A 20,646-nucleotide genomic window follows, 5' to 3' on the forward strand; every position below is an offset into this window, starting at 1 on the left:
CTTCCTTTTCCACACGTTCTCTCTCGACTCTTTATTCTTCCCTGATATATTTGGTCACTTTTTTTTTCCTGTTCCCATAGCAACGTCACCTCTCCCCCGGTCCCCATTCTCCTCCTCAGCGCAAGCTACATGCTGCCTGGCGGGCAGGCTGGGGAAAGGATGACACGGCAGCGCAGAGGGATCCCTCAGCTCTCCACAGGACCGACCAGACTGCCATGGGACTGCTTTCAACACAGCTCCCCCAGGAACCGGTGAGAGGGGCTTTACTTGAGCCACTTTGCCCAAAACACGAGCATCTTGGCATCCCGGAATCACAGCATTTCGCTCACCCGCCACACGCCCTCCCCGGCCCTCGGCTCAATCCCCAGCACTCCTCTGGCCGGGAACTTGCCACGCTGGTTGAGAAATGCTGACCCCAAGACAGACAATTCACACGGTGGCTGCAGGCTGCCATCTCTTGAACGGACACCTAGCAGAGCTGCTCAGTGTCGATGAAGTTAGCCAAGGCAAGGAACCGTTAAGCGACAGAGGCAGACGGTCAAAGAAAGCAGAAGGCACAGCCCGGGTTCAGAGGCCTTTCGCTGTCTCCCAGCAAACCGGTTCCGATCACTTTCAGGCTTCGGTCCAGACTAAAGGCTGCGCCTACAAGCCATGCAAAGCTCACGCACCAGTACAAGCCACCAGGGCTACCACGCCTGGCAAGCACATTTCTTACGTCAGCCCAGCCTAAGTCTTTAAAACAACAGCCTGACCCCACCCCCGTTCAACAACTGTCCTGGCAACGTTCATAAATCGCTTCTGCCAGCGACAGACCTGACTTGTTATTAGGAGTCAGACGCCACGCGGTCCGTTAATTATTTGCACAGAACACAGTCAGCACTGTCACTTACCCCAGGGCCAAATAACCCATCCCCAGCCCTTTTCGCCGTTTCTCCAGCCACAGACTTGGCCCAGTGAGTTCTCTCTCTAGACCGGGAGGGCACCACCTCCATCTGGGCTTCCAGGCACAACTGTAATACAAAGAGTCACCACCGGAACACGCTACTTTCTGTCAGTTCTGCGCCTGCATGCTCGCCCACTCGCCCACCCACAGGCTAAAGTCTGAGGAACAAACGCTCTTACCCCGGGGGTGTGGGGAAGAGGCGCACCCGCACGCAAGCACCAGCGCCAAGGGATGTTCACAAGAATACTTCCCTGCTAGCATCAACAGGTCCTGGGAGAGCAGCCAGACCCAGGTGATGGTCAGCATTAAACAAGCAGCAGGAGCGCAGCTGCTGGGGAGGGGTGAAGGACTGAAAAGTGGAAAAAGGAACAAACAGCTCTTAAAAAGAGGCCTGATTATTCCATGGCTCTTATGTCAGGTTCCCAAAAAGGGGACACAGCTGGGGGGCAGGAAGGAGCGTGAACATGTACCTGCAGAGGGGCTGACAGCTCCCACTGGCCCCAGGGCAGCTACCCCCTTCTGCCCCCCCGTTGGTGGGTGTGGGTGTCTGGGAAGTGCTGGAAAGGGCAAGTGTCATGGCAGAGGATCCTACAGCAGGGGGGACGGTGTCACTCCCTGTCATGGTGGCAGGCAGCTGGCACAAGCCCAGGATGCGGTCATCGGTCCCTCCCATTGGGGGACGCTCCCTGGAGCTGGGAGAGTGGACTCCAGCAGCTTGTGGTTATGGGGAACAGCCCACATCAGCCGAGGCTACTGGGAGAGATCAGTTAGGGGCCTTTTTCAGCTGTAATTGCTGTGCAAAAATCCCAGATGCTGCATGGTACTTGGAAGGTGGAGGGGGGTGGGGAGGAAAGGGGGTGGTGTCCAGGCACACCTAGCCATACGGTAACCCCGCCATCACATCTATCTGCTCCAGCCCCGTTTTACTCTCCCTAAATCACCCAAAGCCAAGAGATTCAATTCCCGCCCCTAAAATCCAGGCTCCAGGAGAAGGGGTCCCCCCAGTTTTGACCCATGCATGTGCAGAATAAGTTTTGTTGCATGCACGAATGTGCACCACCAATAGAAACATGCTGCCGCCACTCTGCTAATCAACTGGGTGGCAACTGAACCCCTCCTGGAAACCCACCCGAATGCTCAGCTTACAGGGACCACCGCCCAGAAGCCACTATTGTATCCCCAGCCTTTGACCGATGGGCCCGTGGTCTGGAAAGCTATATACTTTCAAGGAAGCCTGCAACACATGGCGTTCTGACAGGGCAATCCTCCCTTAACCTGGATGTGTGGCTTCCCGTGGCAGCGACATAAATCTCAGTGAACAACAAGCTTGAATTTGTGCCTTAGCTACCAGTGTGTGTCTGAGGGTGTGCTCCACTGTACAAGCGTGGCGGGGTCATCCCTTCAGTTGAGGAAAGGTGCTCCTGTGTGCGAGTTACAGCCGTAACAGACCTTGGAGCAGCAGCAGAGACCCTGACCTGCGCTGCTGGTTTTAATCTTTTCATTCTGCTCTGTAATCAAAAGAGGGATTGTCACGGACTCGGCCAGCAATAATTGGTGCACTGATGGAAGTATGTTGCTTAAATTAAGTTAAGTTAAGTATGTTGCTTAAAATTCCAAACCTTCTCCTGTCAGACTGTCTGTCTCTCTCCCGCACCCCCCCAGCAGTGTTATATGCAGCCTTGCTCTAAATGGAGCTGCACAAAGCACTGCGTGTCTCCAGAAGCAAGGAGCCACCCCGAACCGGCACGAGCGGCCCCGGAACCCCCACGAGCTTTTCCATCTCGACACACCACCCTGCTGGGATTTCAAATTCTGAGAAAGGCACCGCCGGCTCCTCACTTCCACAGCTGCGCCCGCCCAAGGGGAGCTCTCGGCTCCCCGCTGCACGAGGAGGACACCACAACCGAGAGGGGAAAAGGCAGATCTACGCAGTGGGCTGTGCAGCCCTTCTCAGGTGCATTAACACGGACATCGCTGAATATGGATCGTATAGTTCCACGCCTGTCGCCACCAGGTGGGGTTACTATATAGTCACAAGGCTTGGCCTGAAGAGCATTTGGAAACATCAGTTATGGTTTCAGAGGCCCACCTCTATGCGGGCACCTCAGGAGAGATGTTAATATATTGAGCTGAGAGCCAGCAGGCCTGGGCCAAGCGATGGGGAAATGGGCGGCCGCCAACGCTTTTACCACCACGTCATCTAGAACAGCTGTGAGTGGGGTCAGGCCGATGGCTGAAATACCAAAGCCTGGTCTACAAAACTGCTCCCGCTGCCAACCCCAGCAAGGAGTGCTCCATTCAAATGGGCTCTTCTCCCCAGTTTGGGGCAAAGCATCTGCTGGCCCTCCCTGTCTGCTTGGAGCCAAATCTGCGCAGTCAGGGCCCTTCTGAGGGGGTCGGCTGGAACAGGAGCGGCTCTCTGGGGGATTAGGAGAGCCTGACATTACATATGCATGTCTCAGGATGCCTATGGGAATGCTGCAGTTAAACCCCTGGCTACACTCAGTCTCTGTCCCCATTTCAGTCAGCTCAGACCCTGTTCTGTGCTTGCTCCCTTATGCGATGGGACAGAGTCAAGCAAACGACATCTTACTCTGCTGTGAGGAGAACGCGGCTGCTGGCTGTCCCTTCTGCCTGTGACCTGGTCATTCTGGAGAGGTCTCACTGGACAGTCAGGTTTTATTAATCTTTGTGCTTGGAAAATGCAGTGCCCTTAAGAAGAGCTTTGCAAGAAAAAAGTGCAGATTTCTCAACCGCTGACGGCACCACTTCTCCACACTGTAGGAGGAAGTTTGTTTCAGTGTTCCTCCAGCTCAGACCTGCCATCTCCACTAGCAGCTAGGAGTGCAGACAAAATAACCCTGTGAACACCAAGGGTGACTTTCTGACCCACCTCATCATCTTTCCTCTTCTGGCAGGTTCCTTCCCCCAAGCTGCTTCCATCCCATATGCTGGCGTGTGTACGCTAAGGGTTGCTATGGAGATCACGCCTGCCTGTCCACCAACACAATAGGCTGCATTACAGCGCTCAGTTCCTGTCCAAATGAGCAGAAACAAAAGAACTACCTAAGCTGCTTATTCGGTGCTCCAGCCCCCCTCACGTGTACATACGCACAGGAGCAAAGTCAGCATGGTTGAGCAGCCCTTGACCACGCAAGAATGGGTCCTGAAATGCTCCCATGATCACCCCAAGCAGCTCAGCTCTACCAGCAGCAGCAACGGGGGGAGTATTAGTGTAGAAAGGGCACTGGCATTTACACACAGCAGCCTATGACAGTAGGGACACCCACGCAAACTCTCCTCTCCTCCTGTTCCTCTCTGCTAATCTTTCACGGAGCCAAGTTCTCTACCACCACCACCCCCCCGCCCACTTCTCACCCCTCTGACTCGGCTCTGGCTCTTGCCCCTCACAGTACAAACTTACTTTCTCTCTCCAGTTTACGCACAACACCTTGACTCTCCGTGCCTCTCAATTCCATCCCCCTTTGGTTTTAAGAGCCGATTGGAGATGGTAGAAAAGGTCCAGAAAAGAGCTATGAGAATGACTGACGGTCTAGTATCAGAGAGGGAGCCGTGTTAGTCTGTAGCTTCGAGAACAAGAAGTCTTGTGGCACCTTATAGACTAAGATATTTTGGAGCATAAGAGTTCGTGGGCAAAGACGCGCTTCATCAGATGCAATGGTCTAGAAAACACTATCTGTGAGGGATGACTAAAGGAATCGGGATTGCTTAGTTTGGAAAAGAGAAGACAGAGGGGGACATGATGGCAGATTTCAAGTTCTTAAAAGGAGCGTTACAAGGAGGCAGCAGAAAAATTATGCTCCTTAGCTGCTAATGCTAGGACAAGAAGCCACGGGCTTAAACTGCAGCAAGGGAGATTTAGATTGGACATTAGGGGGAAAAAAAATCCTGCCTGTCAGGGTGGTGAAGCACTGGAATAAATTGCTTGGGGTGGTTGGAGAATCTCCATCACTGGAGATAGTTAAGAACAAGTTAGATAAATATCTAACAGGGATGATCTAGATGGTGCTTGGTCCTACCATAGGGGCAAGGACTGGGCCAGATGACCTATTGAGGTCCCTTCCAATTCTAGCATTCTACGACTACCTGTTCTCTTCATTCCCTCTGGGGCACCTGGCGTTGGCCACCGTCAGCAGCCAGGACAAGGGGCAAGATGGACCTTTGGTCTGACCCAGTCTGGTCATTCTGACGTTATGTACATCTGAGCCCGTCTGTCGGATATTTCCTCATGGACATCCAGTTGTCAGGTGACAGTCAACATGGTCAAAACAGACCTCCTACTCTGGAAGTGCTGGGCGGGCAGGGAAAGAGCAGGGAAGTGCAGGGCTCCAGTGCCCTGGTGAGCAAGAGGCACACCCAGGGAGCCACGGGGCCGCAGGTGATACGCCAATGAGCCGTGGTCTGCTGTGACCACTGAGGTGGTGAAAGAGGGCCGCTCAGGCAGCCCACTCGCTATTCGTAGTTGCCCATCCCTGGTCTAGCGTGACATGGTCAGAAAGGGCGCAGGATGGGTTAGCGTACCATACAGACTGGAGGGAAGTAGGACCTCCCCATGTCCTAGCCACAGCTCTGACGGCAATGCCTTTGCACAAGGTCACTAGAGCGCTCTGTGCCTCGGTTTCTCCATTTGTCAAACAAGAGCTAATTCCTTGGAATGAAGTGAGGACAAGGGTTTATAAAGGGCTTCATAGGAGCAACAGTATTTCCTGAAATGCTCGAGTTCCCCCACAAAGCCTAACATGGAGCCATCACATGGGAAGTCACGAACAGAGATGGTGCCTCAAACAGAACAAAAACTGGCTTAGGGGCACACTGCAGAGGACTTCCACAGAAGAAGAACACATCAGCCCAGAGAGCAGCGACTGCAATGACAGGCAGGTCACTAGCACAGCCACTTGGGTCTACTTGGCTTCAGAGCGACCTAGAAAACTGGATTCTTGCAAGTGTGCTGAAGTGAGCCGACAGCACCTTGCGTACGAGATGCTGGGAGCGCCGGAGCCAGCAAACTCGCAGGGATTTGAACCGTACAGATTGCGCAGGGGTAACTCAAAGTCTTTGATGTCAGGTGATGAGGCTGGGAGCGTACAGGAACTCAATGCAGAGAAGAGTCCCGGGGACAGATCTAGAGCCTGACATGGGGGTGAACAGGGGACAAGAGGATGGGAGGAGTCAAAGCGAACTTCCGAAAGGAAGACTGACGTTCTGTTCGACTTAGCCAGTAACACCGCAGCCAGGAAAGGACAAACCGACGTTAAAGAGACGAACCCATTAAACACAGAGGGCTTCTGAAAACAGGCTGGTCAAAACATGCAGTGAACACAGACACTCTGGGGTCAGCAACAGCCAAGGACTCCAAATCTGCGCACAGGAGTGGATCACATCCCTACAAACTGCCTCTCAGCAGCCGGGCAAGCCGGGTTTGTTACCTTAAAGAGATACAGAATCGCTGGTACTTCCTAAGGCATTGCAGCCCCACATACCTTTACTTTAGTCCAAAACAGTCCCCCTTCTCAACTGCCAGACAGAATTAGCACTGGCCTAACAGGCCTCCGGCTCCAGGGACAGAATGTACTTCATAAGAGCAGAGGGGTAATGCAGCAAGAGGAGCCTCTCACTCTGCAGAGCCTTCTCCAGGCACAAATGGGTAGCACGGATCAGGGGTTTTGGGGGCTTGTGGCAGGAAGGTCGTCTCCCCTTCCAAATTCTCCCCTCCCATTTCTTTAAAGCAACAGCAGCTTTGGACCCCACGAGATGGGCAGCGCAAGTTTCTTCCTGCATTTCTACAGCTCCAAGTTGGACTCAAGTCGGCAGCACGCAGGGGTGAGGGAGAGCAGTCTCGCGCTCATTCCACTCGTCTGTTACCCCGGCACTTCTGCCCTGCGCTTCCTGTGAGACCCACCACCAGCCCAGAGTGGATGGAGTTGCTTTGCCTTTCCCCGGCTTCAGAGACCTGTCCCCTCCCTCTCTCCTTTCCCCCAGCCCCGTGAATAAGAGCTCGTGGGAACCACACGGTACTGCTGCTGCTGCTGCTCTGTGAGAAATGTCCTAAGGCTCGCAGCAGCCACACCATGTGCGTTGTGAGAGAGACAAAAGCATTTGGAGGGTGTGCAGGGACTGCTACAGAGCAAGTGCACTGAGAACATGGGGGAGCGAGAGTCACCCAAAAGACCAGACAAAGGGGATGATGAAAGAACTGGACAGAAGGTCTGAAGTGGGGCACAGAGAGGTCTCCAGTGTCCCACAGACCATGCGTTCTCTCCCTTTCAAGGGCAGCTCCTTTTCCATGCAGCTCAACTGGCATCTAAAACTGAATCCAACCCTTCTCGTGAGCTATCTGGAGAGATCATGGACGGGCCCTGGCAAGGAGCAGGAAAGCTTTCTATACACCGCAGAGTAGCGCATCCAGAGCACTCTCGTAACCGAGCTGCATAAAGGCTGCAAAAGTCAAGCAATCAAGTTTGGAAGCGTTAGAATGAAGGATTCCCATGCACCGCCAGGGGCAGCCCAGGGCCAGAGTTGGGAGTGGGAGAGGTCTGTGATACAACAGTACATGTAAGAAATGTAAGGGTGGGGTGGGGTGGAAGGTGCTCAGGTGGGGGGGTTGTAGCAGGTGGGCGTGAGGAGGGGCTCAGAGAGGGGGGTTGGGGGGCCAAGTCTCATGGCTGGCCTGGGACAGTCCCGGTCACAGCCAGGTTATGGAGGATAGGCTCCATGCTGCACTGCTCCTGCACTGCCTGGAGTCCAGCCGAAGAAGTGGCAAGAGAAGGACAGCGCAGACTAGGATGTGTCCACCCCACCAGGAGCCTGGCTGGGAGCGCGCACATACACCCACACCCACTACCACCCCAATTTCACACCCACAGAACGGAGACAGATGAAAAGAGAAAGCTTCCCAAAGGCTATACTAATTCGGGGGGAGGTCCCGTTGGAAATGGCTAGCACCTGATTTTTCCAGAGTCCTCAGCATTTTTCTAGCGCTTTACATGTTCAAAGCACAGCTCCAATCAGCTTCAGTTGTCAGTGCTCAGAACGGCTACAAATCGGAGCCCAAGCCTCATGTGCTGAGTGTTGAGAAAGACAAGGAACACGTTAGCAGCCAACTGTGAACATTCTGTAGTCATCCAAGCTAAGGGACTTGCCCAGCATCACACAAGACAGCAATGGCAGAGGCAGGGATGGAATCAAATTCTGCAAAGTGGCATTCCACTTCCTTAATCAACAGACCCTCCTCTCCTCCTCATTTGCTACTCATCTTCCAACCTCTGCAACAAGCAATTCAGAGGTTCTACAGAGAACAGCCTCATTCACTACACCACCCAGAATCCCATCTGCCCCGTGCACAGGGTTACTATGGTGAGAAAAAAAGTAGCATGTAATCACAAATAAAAATTGTATCCCAAAGCATGTGCACCACAGGGCTAAATTAAGGTTGAAGGGAGAACTCTAATTCTTGTATGTCCCAGTTTCCGAGTGCTTGAATTTGCAGTCTTAACATTCGGTTGATGCAGAGTTGGGGTTTTTTTCTTTTTTTAAATGTAATTTTCCAATTTTGCTGTAAAAATTAAAAGACAGAAATTCTATCCTGCGAAGCCCTATTGATTTACCACGTGGGTCGTTAGCAGAGCCCAGACCTTCATTTCCACATCACAGACCATTTGAATGAGCGGAGTGACGAGCAGCAGGCAGCTGTGAACTGCTCCAGGGACTGACCACTAGAGGGAGATAAAACCAACTGACAAGTGAGCATTTTTGAGCTTGGTTGACAGCGGAACGATACAGAGACTCGGTGCCCACATTCGACGTTGGCCTTTATAAAGGTAACTTTTTTCCGTTCTGCGCACAGCTCCCACACCACATGAGACGGTACTAGGACAGCCTCACAGCCGCGCTGCAGGGGAATAACTATAGAACGAGGGATGCTTTCAATGAGCCACAATGAGATCTGAACAGAGGTGCGATCCCATTGCCTAGGATGGCCTGCAATTCGATGCAATCAGGTGGGGAAAAAAAAAACAAAACCCACCCCCACCCCCACCCCCACAGCCACCCCCTTTCAGACAAGGAAGGGCCTTATGCCAATCCATCTCATTCAGCCCCTGGGGGCTGCTAATTAAAGCAATGGTCTTAGGGCAGCATGTTTGAGTCATTCCCTGTCACCCCCAAGCCAGGGCTGCAGTGATAAGGCCGATGGGCAACATTACCACAACCTTCATGCATTTTACTTGAAACTAGGTCAGTGTACTCTGTCATCTGCTGTACAGTTTTGAGGCAAAACACACACTACTAGCCAATGGATGGTACAAAGGACAACGGTCCACATTCATGCTTGGTGTAACCGTTTACTAAGTCATGGGAGTTACAGCAGGGATTAATCAGCCCATGTAATTAAGAAGATACAAATGCTTGTTTCTCACCCCTCTTGCTACTACATGAGAATTGCAAAATGCAGCTTTCATTGCTGTTTGCTTCTACACCACCATGAGCACAGAAGTGAATTTAGTTGCTGCTGACATAAGACGGAGTGTGAGGACTCTGTGTGAGCTACTGCACATTGATTTCTGTCAGTGACAGAAATATTTCATGGTTGAGGAATGTTTACTTATTCTCCACCCTAACCACAGTTGTTGCTTTTATTCCATCAACTCTGACGTGAGACAAACCGCTGTCTGTGATAAGCCAAGTCTTACCGGATGCTTGGACGTAGGAAATTCTACGCTTGTGTCCCAAAGAGGTACCTACATATGGTCCCAGGACTGCAGTTGGCCTACGACTTACCTTTGTAAAATAGCTATTGGGCTGGAATTGCATGAGTCTCTCAGACCCTACTTCAAATTTAAAGCATGTCTGTTTTTCCTGACCCAGATTTACAATATTATCCTGTTGCAGGGCAGGTATTCTGTATTCCACATTTAAAAAAAAACAAACCACTAAGTCCTTCACCCTAGAGGCTCTCCAAACTTTCCAGATTCCTGTGCCCCTTGCAGGAGTCTGATTCGTCTTGTGTACCTCCCAAGTTTTAGCTCACTTAAGAACAATTTAATTTCAAAAAAAAAAAAAAAAAAAGAAAAAAATCAGACAAAATACAAGCACCAGCTGTACCCAAGTACAAAAAAAAAATAGCTGACTTCCTTGCTTTTGCCACACAGCTAGAAAACAAATCAACTGGAATGTAAGTTGTACAGTTGAACCTCTCAGGTCTGAGGGTCTCCAGTCCAGCAACATCTGATGGAGCACAGATGTTGCCGGACCAGAGAGACCCGGAGTCCGGGGACAGAGGGGCCAGCACCCAGGAACCTGGCCAGGGTTGCGAGCAGAGCTGGGTCAGTGTACAGGAGTGGGGCTGAGCTTGGTACAGGAGAGCTGGTGGCTGAGAGGGGAGCCCAGAATCCACTGGGGGGTGGCAAGCAGGAGAGGACATGGTTGGGAGCCCGGCAGCTCCCCGGCAGAGCCGAGAGGCCAGCTGCGGAGGGGCCAGCACTGACCTCCACTGTTTCAGGGAACTCCCTCATTTGGGACTAATCAGGACCTAAGGGGCCGGACCAGCAAGGTCCGACTGTACCAGCATTGCAGCATAGAATAATACAAGCTAGTCACAAAATTTTTAGTTTGCACTGACTTTGCTAGTAGCCGATTGTAAAGACGAGGCAACTCACAATATCAGTCCATGTACTACTTCCTGGAAGACCTCTGCGTATCCCTAGGGGTGGGTATGACTGTGAACAACATCTCATGTCTGGGGCATGGTCTCCACCCCACAACAGCTGCAGGACAATTCCAGTCCCCCAGCTGCAGCACCCAACTCCTACGCTGAAGTGAGAGCTCGCCTGGTAAGGGAACGTTAAAACAGCATCACCCCGTTCAGCCATTGGGTTCTGCGGGGTGGAAGACATGCTTCTGAGAGAGAAGATGGAGCTCTGCAGCTGGTTGGTATCTAGAACGGACCAACAGGCCAGTACGCAGTGGCGCCAGGGGCACAAATGAGAATATTTTTTAAAGATACACCACGATGCTGGAGCAACCCCACATAACGAGACACAAAGCAGCACGTTTTCATAGGGGGTAGGAGTCTCTCTGGGAAAGATGCGGTTGGGGGGGGGGGGGTGCACAATTCACTGAAACACAAAGTACTTCCGCCTTTTCAAAAAGGCCTTTGGGGTATGTAGGGACAATACAGCCAGCCTCCTTTCCATCCCCGGGGAGACACTCCCCTTCCCCCAGGCCAAGAAGCATCTCTCTCAACAAGTCAGGAGAAGCCCAGGACGAAGAGCTGGGCCTGAAGCTGGTGTCAGTAAAAGGAACTGGAGCATCCTCTTAGAAAGTCAGAAATGCACAAGATTAAGATGTCTTCTCCCCCTCGCAACCTGGAGCAAATTGTACTTCTACGGGAGCGTACGGCACGGAGTTTACCCCAGCCAGCTGAACGCCTGCTGCCTTTCTAGCCGATTAAGTTAGGCCGGCGTCAAGAAATGGATTCTGAGCTGCTAAGAGGCTTCTGCTAGGAGCGTGTTAGGGGAATCCCCCAAATGGTCAAAGACAGACATTTAATTCCAAGGATTTTGCCTATTTTGAGGAGTGGGGGCCTGTGTCCCCTGGAAGCTGAATGCTTGTGCAGCAGCTCAGGAGAGATTCAGATTCCACCTGGCTGATTAGCAGAATGCCGATAGCTAGGCTGCACATGCATGCACGCGCCTTGGAGCACAGATTTATTCTGCACTTAGATGGAAAAAAGCATGCACGTGGATGGGAAAGATTAGAGGGAACACCGGTGGAGGCAGACAAACACACCTCACGCTGAAAATCCCTGGGCCCAGCACCAGGGTGCTGTGCAAAGAAGAGCAAAAACAGAGCAATTGCAACTCTTTTCAGCAGTGATGCCAGATGGGTAAAAAATCTCAGCAGGAAACCAAGATGAAGAGCTCATCACAACTGCCCATCCTGACACCGAGTATCAAACATTTTTCATCGAGCGCAAGCAACATCACCCAAAGCTCCTTTGCGGACCTGGCTGTCGTGAATATTAAACAGGGTCTCAGGCCCCTCATGACAGCTCTGCTGTTTGCTAAGCACGACCAACTGCCTCTGCCACAGGACATCAAGTCTGCAAAGCACTAGTTGGGATACACTTGGCATTCGGTCCTCTAGCCAGGGTTCTTAATGATTGTCACCCTGATCAAAGGCAGCTGAGTACAGAACACTTGAGCGCATGCATAGGTGGATTGTGTATATGCTTGTGCACGGAAAGCTGATGAGGTCCCGGGACGTACTCACAAGCTGCGTGTGCTTGCCGAGCTAGGACAGCCTGCCCGTGTTACAGCAAGCAGGAGATGAAACAGCTCAACAGCTGTAAAAATAAAGGACCTAGTGCCACCATTTGATGTGTCTGGCATACAGCCGCTGTGGGCCCCAGGCCAAGCTGGAAGAGGGGCCCAGAGCAATTCTCTTGGGAAGGGCAAGGCCAAGGGTGGAAGGGGCAGGACAGCTCATTGTATCCCCCAAACTGCAGCACTGGGCTTTCCCCCTTCCTCAGAGTCCTTCCACAGCAGTTCAATGGGGCCCAGAGCTCAGGCTTCCACCACTGCTGAAGCAGCGGCAGTGGGAGCTGGAGCTGTGAGCCCCTTTGACAGCCTGGGCACCTACACAAATGCTTCCCTCCACTCCCTGCACACCTGGGCGAGACCTCTGCAGTCAGGCTGGCTAAAAACTTGGTTTTTTTAAATGCAAGCTGAGGTTTTTCCACAGAATCCCCTGACCCCAGGAGCTCGGGCTTTATGAAAAACTGCAGAAGTTTGGGAGACTGGAGAGAACAACCCTAAGAACTGTCACATTTACACCAACAGCCATGGCTCCCGAGACGCTCTCTCAGGCCTACCACAAGTGCCCCTCACCAAGCGGAAACAAACGCAGAGGCCCACGGCGAGAGATCTTTCAGCTACACTACTCCAACTCACCTACACTATTGCTCACATCGATACGAGTTACATGGATCGGCGTGTGAAAGAACCACCCCCTGAGCTACAGCAGTTACACCAACTTAAACAAGTGTGTGCACCGCGCTACGTCAGTGGGAGATGCTCTCCAAATGACAGCAATTCGCATGGACCAGAGGTCACAAATGAGTTAGGAGATGTTGTATTGGACGAGAGAAACCCAAAACTGCAGTTCTGAGAGTTTGTCCAGCAGCATTAAGGAGGCAGCTCAAACAGCCAAAATGCTTAGCAAGACTTTGCTTATAAGGGGGCAGATCTGTCCCGGGACTGGATTGCTGGGGAACACGTCAAAGAAGCTGAAAGACGAGCACTTTCCTTTGAAGACTGCGTCTATTAGGGGTTGGCAAGCAGGCATTTTATGGTGGTCGCCTTTGCCAGCATGAACCAATCAATGCAGACCGCTCCGCCTGAGTTTGCAGAGAGCCTGAAAGAAGAGCAAGCTGCCCCACTTCCCAGGCCGGCATGTGGATTTCAATTACTGAAGTTGGACATTTTGAACAACATTGTTAACTAGGTCACAGCTGAGCCAAGCATGCAAGAAGGGAGAAGGGAATCTTATGAAGAGCCGCACGATTTTGAGAGAGTATTTTCATTTTCGTGCTGTGCCCAGAACACTTGGGAGACTGCTGTTTACGGCACAGGAGGTCTAGAGGCTAAGGCAACATCCTTACCTGCCCTGGCTCAGCAGGCCTTCCAGAAGCTGCTGCTACGTCCCTGCAGCCCATAGGTAGCCGGGGAGGCTCTGTGCGCTCTCCCCTTGCTTCCCACCAAGTGCCAGCTCTGCGGCTCCCATTGGTCAGGAACTGTGACCAATGGGAACTCCAGGGGTGGTGCCCAAAGGAACAAAGGCACTGCCAAGAGCCTCTCTGACCACCCATGCACTTAAGGGCTGCGGGACCTCTCGGCCACTTCCTAGAAGTGCCACCAGGACCCTACACCCCAAAAATATCTCCTGCCCCCAGACGACCTCCTCTCAAGCCCAGCCTCCCCCACCACACCCCAAACCCCTCATCCCTGGCCCCACCCCAGAGCCCACATCCCCAGCCAGAACCCTGACCCTCCCCCACCCCCAACCCCCTGCCCTAGACTGGAGCCCCACTCTCGCCTCCCCACTCCTCATTGCCAGCCCCCTCCAGAGCCAACACCCCTCACTTGCACCCCAGACCAGTGAACGTGAGCGAGGGTCAGCGAGAGCAAGCAGGAGGCAGGGCACAGGTTTTCGGTTCTGTGCAATTCGCAAGTTGGTAACTTTAGACCCAGGGCCCTGCCGTCCCGCCCTTGTCCCTGAGAGAAGCCAGTCCCGAGGAGCCCAGCAGGGAACATCCTGTCGTCTCGTGAAGAATCTACTCCAAGCAGCATCTCATTTTGGTGTCTTGATTTGTAGGTGAAGTTACTTCCCAGGCGCATCCTGGGAGAGTGCCCTTGCTGCTCGACTGCCCCGCCAGTCAAGTCCTGGTATTTTCAGTTACGATTTTGGGGGACCCTCAGGCCCCAAGAGAGCAGGCGAGGGCACTAGAGTATCCTTGCTGAACCAGGACCTGCTCCAACTCATGCTACCCCAGGACATATACAGTAAAACACTTTCCTACCCAGCATTCTGTCATCCAGAATGCTCAAATAACCGGCATTTTAACCATAAAGGCATGCTGGTTACATTCTCCACAAGTACAGTGTAGTGAAAGTAAATACAAATAAATACAGCAAACAGTAGAAGTTTACAGCATACAGTACTACTGTTGTTGGTAAATAAAGTACTCTGCATACATGTTTGCATCTTAATATCTAATTGTGTTTGTCTCTACTGTTATGCACTGCTAGGTACGCCTCTGTTATCCAAGCTATTTGAATAAGCAGCAACCTCTCATCCTGGGGTTGCTGGCTATGAGAGAGTTTACTGCATTGTCTTTGAATCCTCTCACACCACGTTATCTTCAGCCTCTCCTGGCCCTCTTCTGGCTTCCATCCAGTCAGCTCCAGGACCAATTGCACTGCCTAGAATAAGTGTCAGCGAAAGGGCGAAGAACCAACCTAATGTCACCAAGAGAATCTGTCCAGACCAAGAAAGCAAACCAGGGCCCGGGCATGTACCAGTTAGTGGCCAGCCTGAGGGGCTGGGCCAGGGTGTTCCAGCTCCTTTGAACGTCCGTGATAAAACCATGATAAAACCATGCTGCTGTCCTGTCTAAAAAGGAGCTGAGACAACTCTAGCCTGTTATTTTGAGCAACAATGGAAAGCACAAGGAACCTTCACCTTTCTTTACAGCCAAATGATCCTCTGACGCAGGACAGGACAGGACAGGACAGGACCTCAAGAGTCCAGTCCTCTGCACTCACAGCAGAGCCAAATAAATACTAAACAAGACCATCTCTGACAGGTGATTGCCTGAACACCTCTTAGAAACCTCTAATGACAGATTCCACGACCTCCCCAGGCAATTTATTCCAGGGCTGAACCACCCGGACAGTTCGGAAGTTTATCCTAATATCCAGCCTAAACCTCCCTGGCTGCAAGGTAAGCCCATTGCTCCTTGTCCTAGCAGCACAAGTGGAGAACCATTTTTTCTCCTGCTCCTGGTAACAACCTTTTATGTACTTGAAAGCTCGTATGTCCTCTCGGTCTTCCCCAGACTAAACAAACCCAATTCTGCTCTCGCAGGTCACGTGCCCTAGACCATGAGCCATTTCTGCTGCTCTCCTCTGGGCTCTATCCAGTTTCTCCATGTCCTTCCTGAAATGCAAGGCCCAGAACGGAACGCAGTACTCCAGGATGGGGCCCTACCAGCACAGAGCAGAATGGAAAAAATTACTTCTGGGGTCTTGCTTACAACACTTCTGCTCCCACATCCCAGAACTATTTTTGCTGATTCGTGGGAGGGGAGGGGCAACACTCGGCTTGTTATCCACTACGACCCCCGAGCCCCTTACGCACTAGGCAATCCTCTCCCGTTGCACGTGCGAGCAAGCAGAGTGCTTTGCATTTGTTCTCATTGAATTTCATCCTATTTACCTCAGACTCATTTGTCCAGAGCATTTTAAGTTTGAATCCTATCCTCCAAAGCACCTGTGCTGCTGCCCCCGCCGGCACCATCTGCAAACTTAAAATATGTACTCACTCCCCCATTAGCTAAATCATCGATGGCATCTGATAACACCAACTACCAGTCGCTATTAAGGCTCTGAAGGACTTCAAGGACACGTAACCATTGAAAACAAAGAACTGTTCAACTCTCAGGTTCATTAAGAAACACTCCGGGCCTTACTTTAAGATCTCTCCAAATGCTTTCACAGTTCATAAAAAGGTAAGGGATTCTGGTGTGTATTCGCTGCAGTTAACAGGTACAACAAAGCTCTCTGGAGTTGAAAACCCTCAAAACAAACTATATTTTAAAACACTTAATGTTGTCACAATAAGAAAGGCCTTAATGCCTGACTTGCTGCTTCTATTAAAACACACACCTCACGATACCAAGGCAATGAATTATTAAAGAGAAACATTAGCCAGGTCTCCGTTAGCAGACAGACATTCTCCTCAGACAGCAATTTATCCCATTAATAGCTCTTTCCCGCCTTCTCTACCACCTCAAAACTCAGCAGCAGTTCTTGCTATTACGGAGCAGCACCAGCCCAAGCCTTCGAGCTACATAATCTGCAGCAAGCAGCAATATTTATATTTGAAACGCCCAAGGGAAAGCCGAATGGTTATAAAGCCAACAAGCAACTTAAGCCGTGACTGTAAGCCACACCCACCTTCAAGAGTTATTATCCTCATGGGACCAGATGTCTCCAAAAGGCTTTTCAGTGAAAACCAGTGTCACACGGGTGGCTGTGCTGCTTTTGCACAGAGATGCTCAGACTGAGGCTTGTGAGCTGCAAGAGATTCTGTAAAGGGTGTCTCCGGCAGCTCTTTGCAACATGGAAGTAAACCACTGTGTGATTTAATTATTAACCAACCAGGATTCTTGTTCTAGGTTATTAACCAATTAAGTTATCAACTTGCACTAAGTTATTAACTTATTTGCTGTGATAATTCTAGAGCTACAAATATCTAGTACTCTAAAAAAGGAAACAAATTCGCGCTGCTGTGGCTCTAGAATGTGTAACCTGCCCTGCTGTCGTACCAGCATATCTCACTTACCATACATGAAAGTAAGTGGGAGGTGAATGCACTCTTTTGCAATTCATTGTCTGTGCCAGAATAAGTCATGATGTTGAAAGAGTTACGGAGGATAATACCTACCCAAGGTATTGTACGTAATTCAATGCATATGGCAAGACGCCTGTGCAATGTTTTGAAGATTAACACAGAAGAGAAACACTTTAAAACAAACCATCAATTACTGTTCTACCCCGATAATCCCATTGCCAAGTGAGAACAGTTCAAAAAGTGTTGTCATATGAGTAACAGGTAAGCAGCATTCCTTTATAATTTTTCCCCAAGGACATCCTCCTGTCTGAAGGGTCATTTTGTGGAAGATTTATTGAGATTATTTCTCACACTGGAGGCACGCATGGCATTTTTCTGACAAACATAACATGACCTTGCCCTTAGGCGTTTATAATAAAAGCGAGACAGAATAGCGAAAACGGGATTATCTGACAGACACAAACCATAAATGATCACAGGGATCTTATTACATATGCTTCTTGTTAGACCCCGATCAGACACAGTATGTTCCCTAGTGGCTAAAGCAAAAATTACTGCATCAGCACTAGCAATTTAGACGGTTCTGCCCCCAATCCCAAACTAGGTGCATACTGGGGAAGCACTCTGTTAAATCACTTGATGCTATACCTCTAACGAGAAACCCAATCGGAAAGTTGCAAGACTCAGGGTAGACTAAATTCAAAGTGAGCTTTAGATTATGTCCACTAATTTTGGCATATATTTATGAAAGCCCATTTCTGACTAGTATCAGAGGGGTAGCCGTGTTAGTCTGGATCTGTAGAGCAACGAGGGGTCCTGTGGCACCTTATAGACTAACAGAAAAGTTTAGAGCATGAGCTTTCGTGAGTTAACTCACTTCTTCAGATGCACTTCTGACTAGCGATGAAATGCAACACAGCAGCAGAGATTTTTTTTTTTTTACGTGACCCTAAAGTTGGTCTTGCTTGTTCCACATACAATGCGGAAAAGAATGGACTTCATGTCACAACACCATGCCATAGAGAGCTGTGATGGGGTTCTGGGGTCCCCCAAGCTCTGCACCCTGTCCGCAGGCAGGAGAGTCTCTCACTCAGCAGGAGAACAGCGGGTTTATTAGCCGACAGGACACAGCATCGTACAGAGGAGTCAGTGCAGCTGGCAGAGACAGCCAGTCCAATCCATGTTGAGGAGAGGAGGCCCCGAGGGGCCCCCAGAGCTGGGGCCTTGCCCCCTTCTTTGTCTCTCTCTCCCTCAGCCCAGACTAACTGCTTCCAACTCCCAGTTCCAATTCAAACCCCTCAGGCTCCACCTCCTCCTTTGTCTGCAGTACAAAGGTGTTACCTGGTCATCAGGGTTACCCTCAGCAGGAGCCCCACACCCTCTATGAGCCATACACACACACACACACACACACAGGTATTCCCCACTCCATCACAAGAGCTTATAAAAAACTTCTTTAAAGGGATCAGGAAATCCAGGAGCTGTTTCCACCAAGAAACTGGTCTACATTGGGTTAAACGCCTTGAATTTCTAGAATTTTTTATCTCCCCTCAGCTTTTGTTCATACTATAATAGCAAACCAACTTACCGCCATTTCTGATTGCTCCAATCCCTCTGTAGAAGTCTTCAAAGCTGATTACTCCAAGTCCACTGGGGTCTAGGTATTTTGTTAGGTCCTTCACCTGCAATCACAAAACCAGCATTTCAAATTTCAAGGCAAAGCCTTTCAAACACAGTATAATGCACTTACTTGGGAAGATTAATCAGATGGTGCTTTGCTGGGATTGCCCTAAGATTCAGCCTCACAATAGTAAAATGCAAGGAATTCTGTTTAACTGAGACCGTTAACCAAAAGAGGCCATGGGCAGACAGTGCCACAGGGTAACTGGCAGTTAATGAACCATTAAATGGGAGAGTGAAATTTTAAACAGTCTTAATGCTGAAGCTGAAGGCTTTGCAGATACAAAGATGAAATGGAGTATGAGTCAGTGTAACATTTTTGTTTCAATTTAAATCTTTTCAATCAGCACTTTTTCAAACGAGTCTCTCTTAATTGGGGCAGGTGCTTAATTGGGACAATGGGATGTCCATCGGGGGTCCCAATTAAGAAGATTCAGCAATAATGAACTAATCCGTGCTATGCATTTAGACATAATTGGAAAACCTTTCACGATTAGGCACTGTTTAAAGGGGGCTGGCGTAGCGCGGAAAGAAATCACAGCAGCAGCTTGCAGAGATTAGGAGACTACTACTTAGTAGGAGACAAAGAGAAGACAGACATTTCTGGCAACGTGGCAATGATTCTGGCACTTTTAAAAGAAGAGTTACAATTAGAGAGGGAAACCAAAGTCATTCTTCAGCAGCCCAAACAAAGGGCTTCAAAAAGATGGCTCTAATGCCCTCCACGGGCAGCTACCGAACCTTTGTCTCAAACAATTGTCATTTCAACAGTCAGAATGAACTGTTCTCTCAGCCACGTTCTTCCTCTGCAGCTATTTTAGCCAGTTACCCTTTCGAGTGCCACTGAGGCATCTGTATATCTCTGAAAGCCATAAACTCCAGATCTAAAACAAACACAAGAAAAAAGGAAGCGCAGACACTGAATAAAGATACAAAAGAAAATTACCCAACAGGTCTCCTGTTGCCATACAGAACTTTCCCAGCTCACATTTGCCTTTCCCTCCCCAATGTACCGTTTATCAGAACCCATTCAGAAGCTGAGAGCTAGTTCCCTTATCAACCCCCCCACCCCGCCCCCAAATCCATTATGAATACAAACTAATTTTCTATTCCAGTTCCTCAGAGTTGCATGTGTTGCCAGGGTTGGATTACTTCCCTATTTTTGCTTGTACTTGGCACAAAGGTGACGAAGCACACCATTTATTTTGAGCATAAACTTGCACCTACAGAGAACCGAAAGAGAAGGAGTTTGGCATTTACCAAGCTTAGCAGTCTCCCTTTAAGTTGTCAGTGTGCCAGTAATGTCCCATCACCGCACATTGGTTTGCACGTGTAGGAGACCATTTAGAAGTCTGAGGCAAATAGATTGAATAAAAAATATGGTCAGGGATGGTGCTTGGTCCTGCCAAGAGGGCAAAGGACCGGACTCAATGAAATATGTCTGTACAAAAAGGCACCCACGTGTGCATTTTAGTGCCATTTAAAAAAAAAAAAAAAAAAAAAAAAAAAAATCAAACTTTCCATACCTCCCTGACATTCTCATACATGAGCTCTAACATTTCCAAGAGGGAAGAAACACATCACTGCTACACCTACAAAAAACAATTGCTAACGTACCATTAATGCTGCGCACAGGAAGTGACAAGCAATAAACCACAAATGTTAAAAGGTGGATGTCTCCTCTGAATAATACTTGTGAAACTAAAACAGTGTGATGTATAGGTTTGGTTGCGCTCATGAGTTTTCTAAGCTGAAACGCTTTTGCTTTTACAGAGAACTAAGAACATGCCAGGCAGCAAATTGCCCAGCGAGCGTAAGTACAGGAAGATGTACCTTATCCTGTTAAAACATAGACAAGGTGGCATTGTTTG

At 50.0% G+C, this 20,646-nt stretch overlaps 1 protein-coding gene across 3 annotated transcripts in view; it reads right to left on the reverse strand.

The window, feature by feature from the left end:
• RAB11FIP3 (RAB11 family interacting protein 3) overlaps positions 1 to 20,646 on the reverse strand; it is a 105,839-nt gene that overhangs the window by 56,435 nt on the left and 28,758 nt on the right. For all 3 annotated transcript variants that reach the window (XM_075010706.1, XM_075010708.1, XM_075010707.1), the window contains exon 2: positions 18,684 to 18,777. In XM_075010706.1, the coding sequence (XP_074866807.1) occupies positions 18,684 to 18,777 (94 nt within the window). The remainder of the gene's footprint in view (positions 1 to 18,683; positions 18,778 to 20,646) is intronic.

Source organism: Carettochelys insculpta, chromosome 16 (genome assembly GCF_033958435.1).
Source record: "Carettochelys insculpta isolate YL-2023 chromosome 16, ASM3395843v1, whole genome shotgun sequence".
Lineage (NCBI taxonomy): Eukaryota > Metazoa > Chordata > Testudines > Carettochelyidae > Carettochelys > Carettochelys insculpta.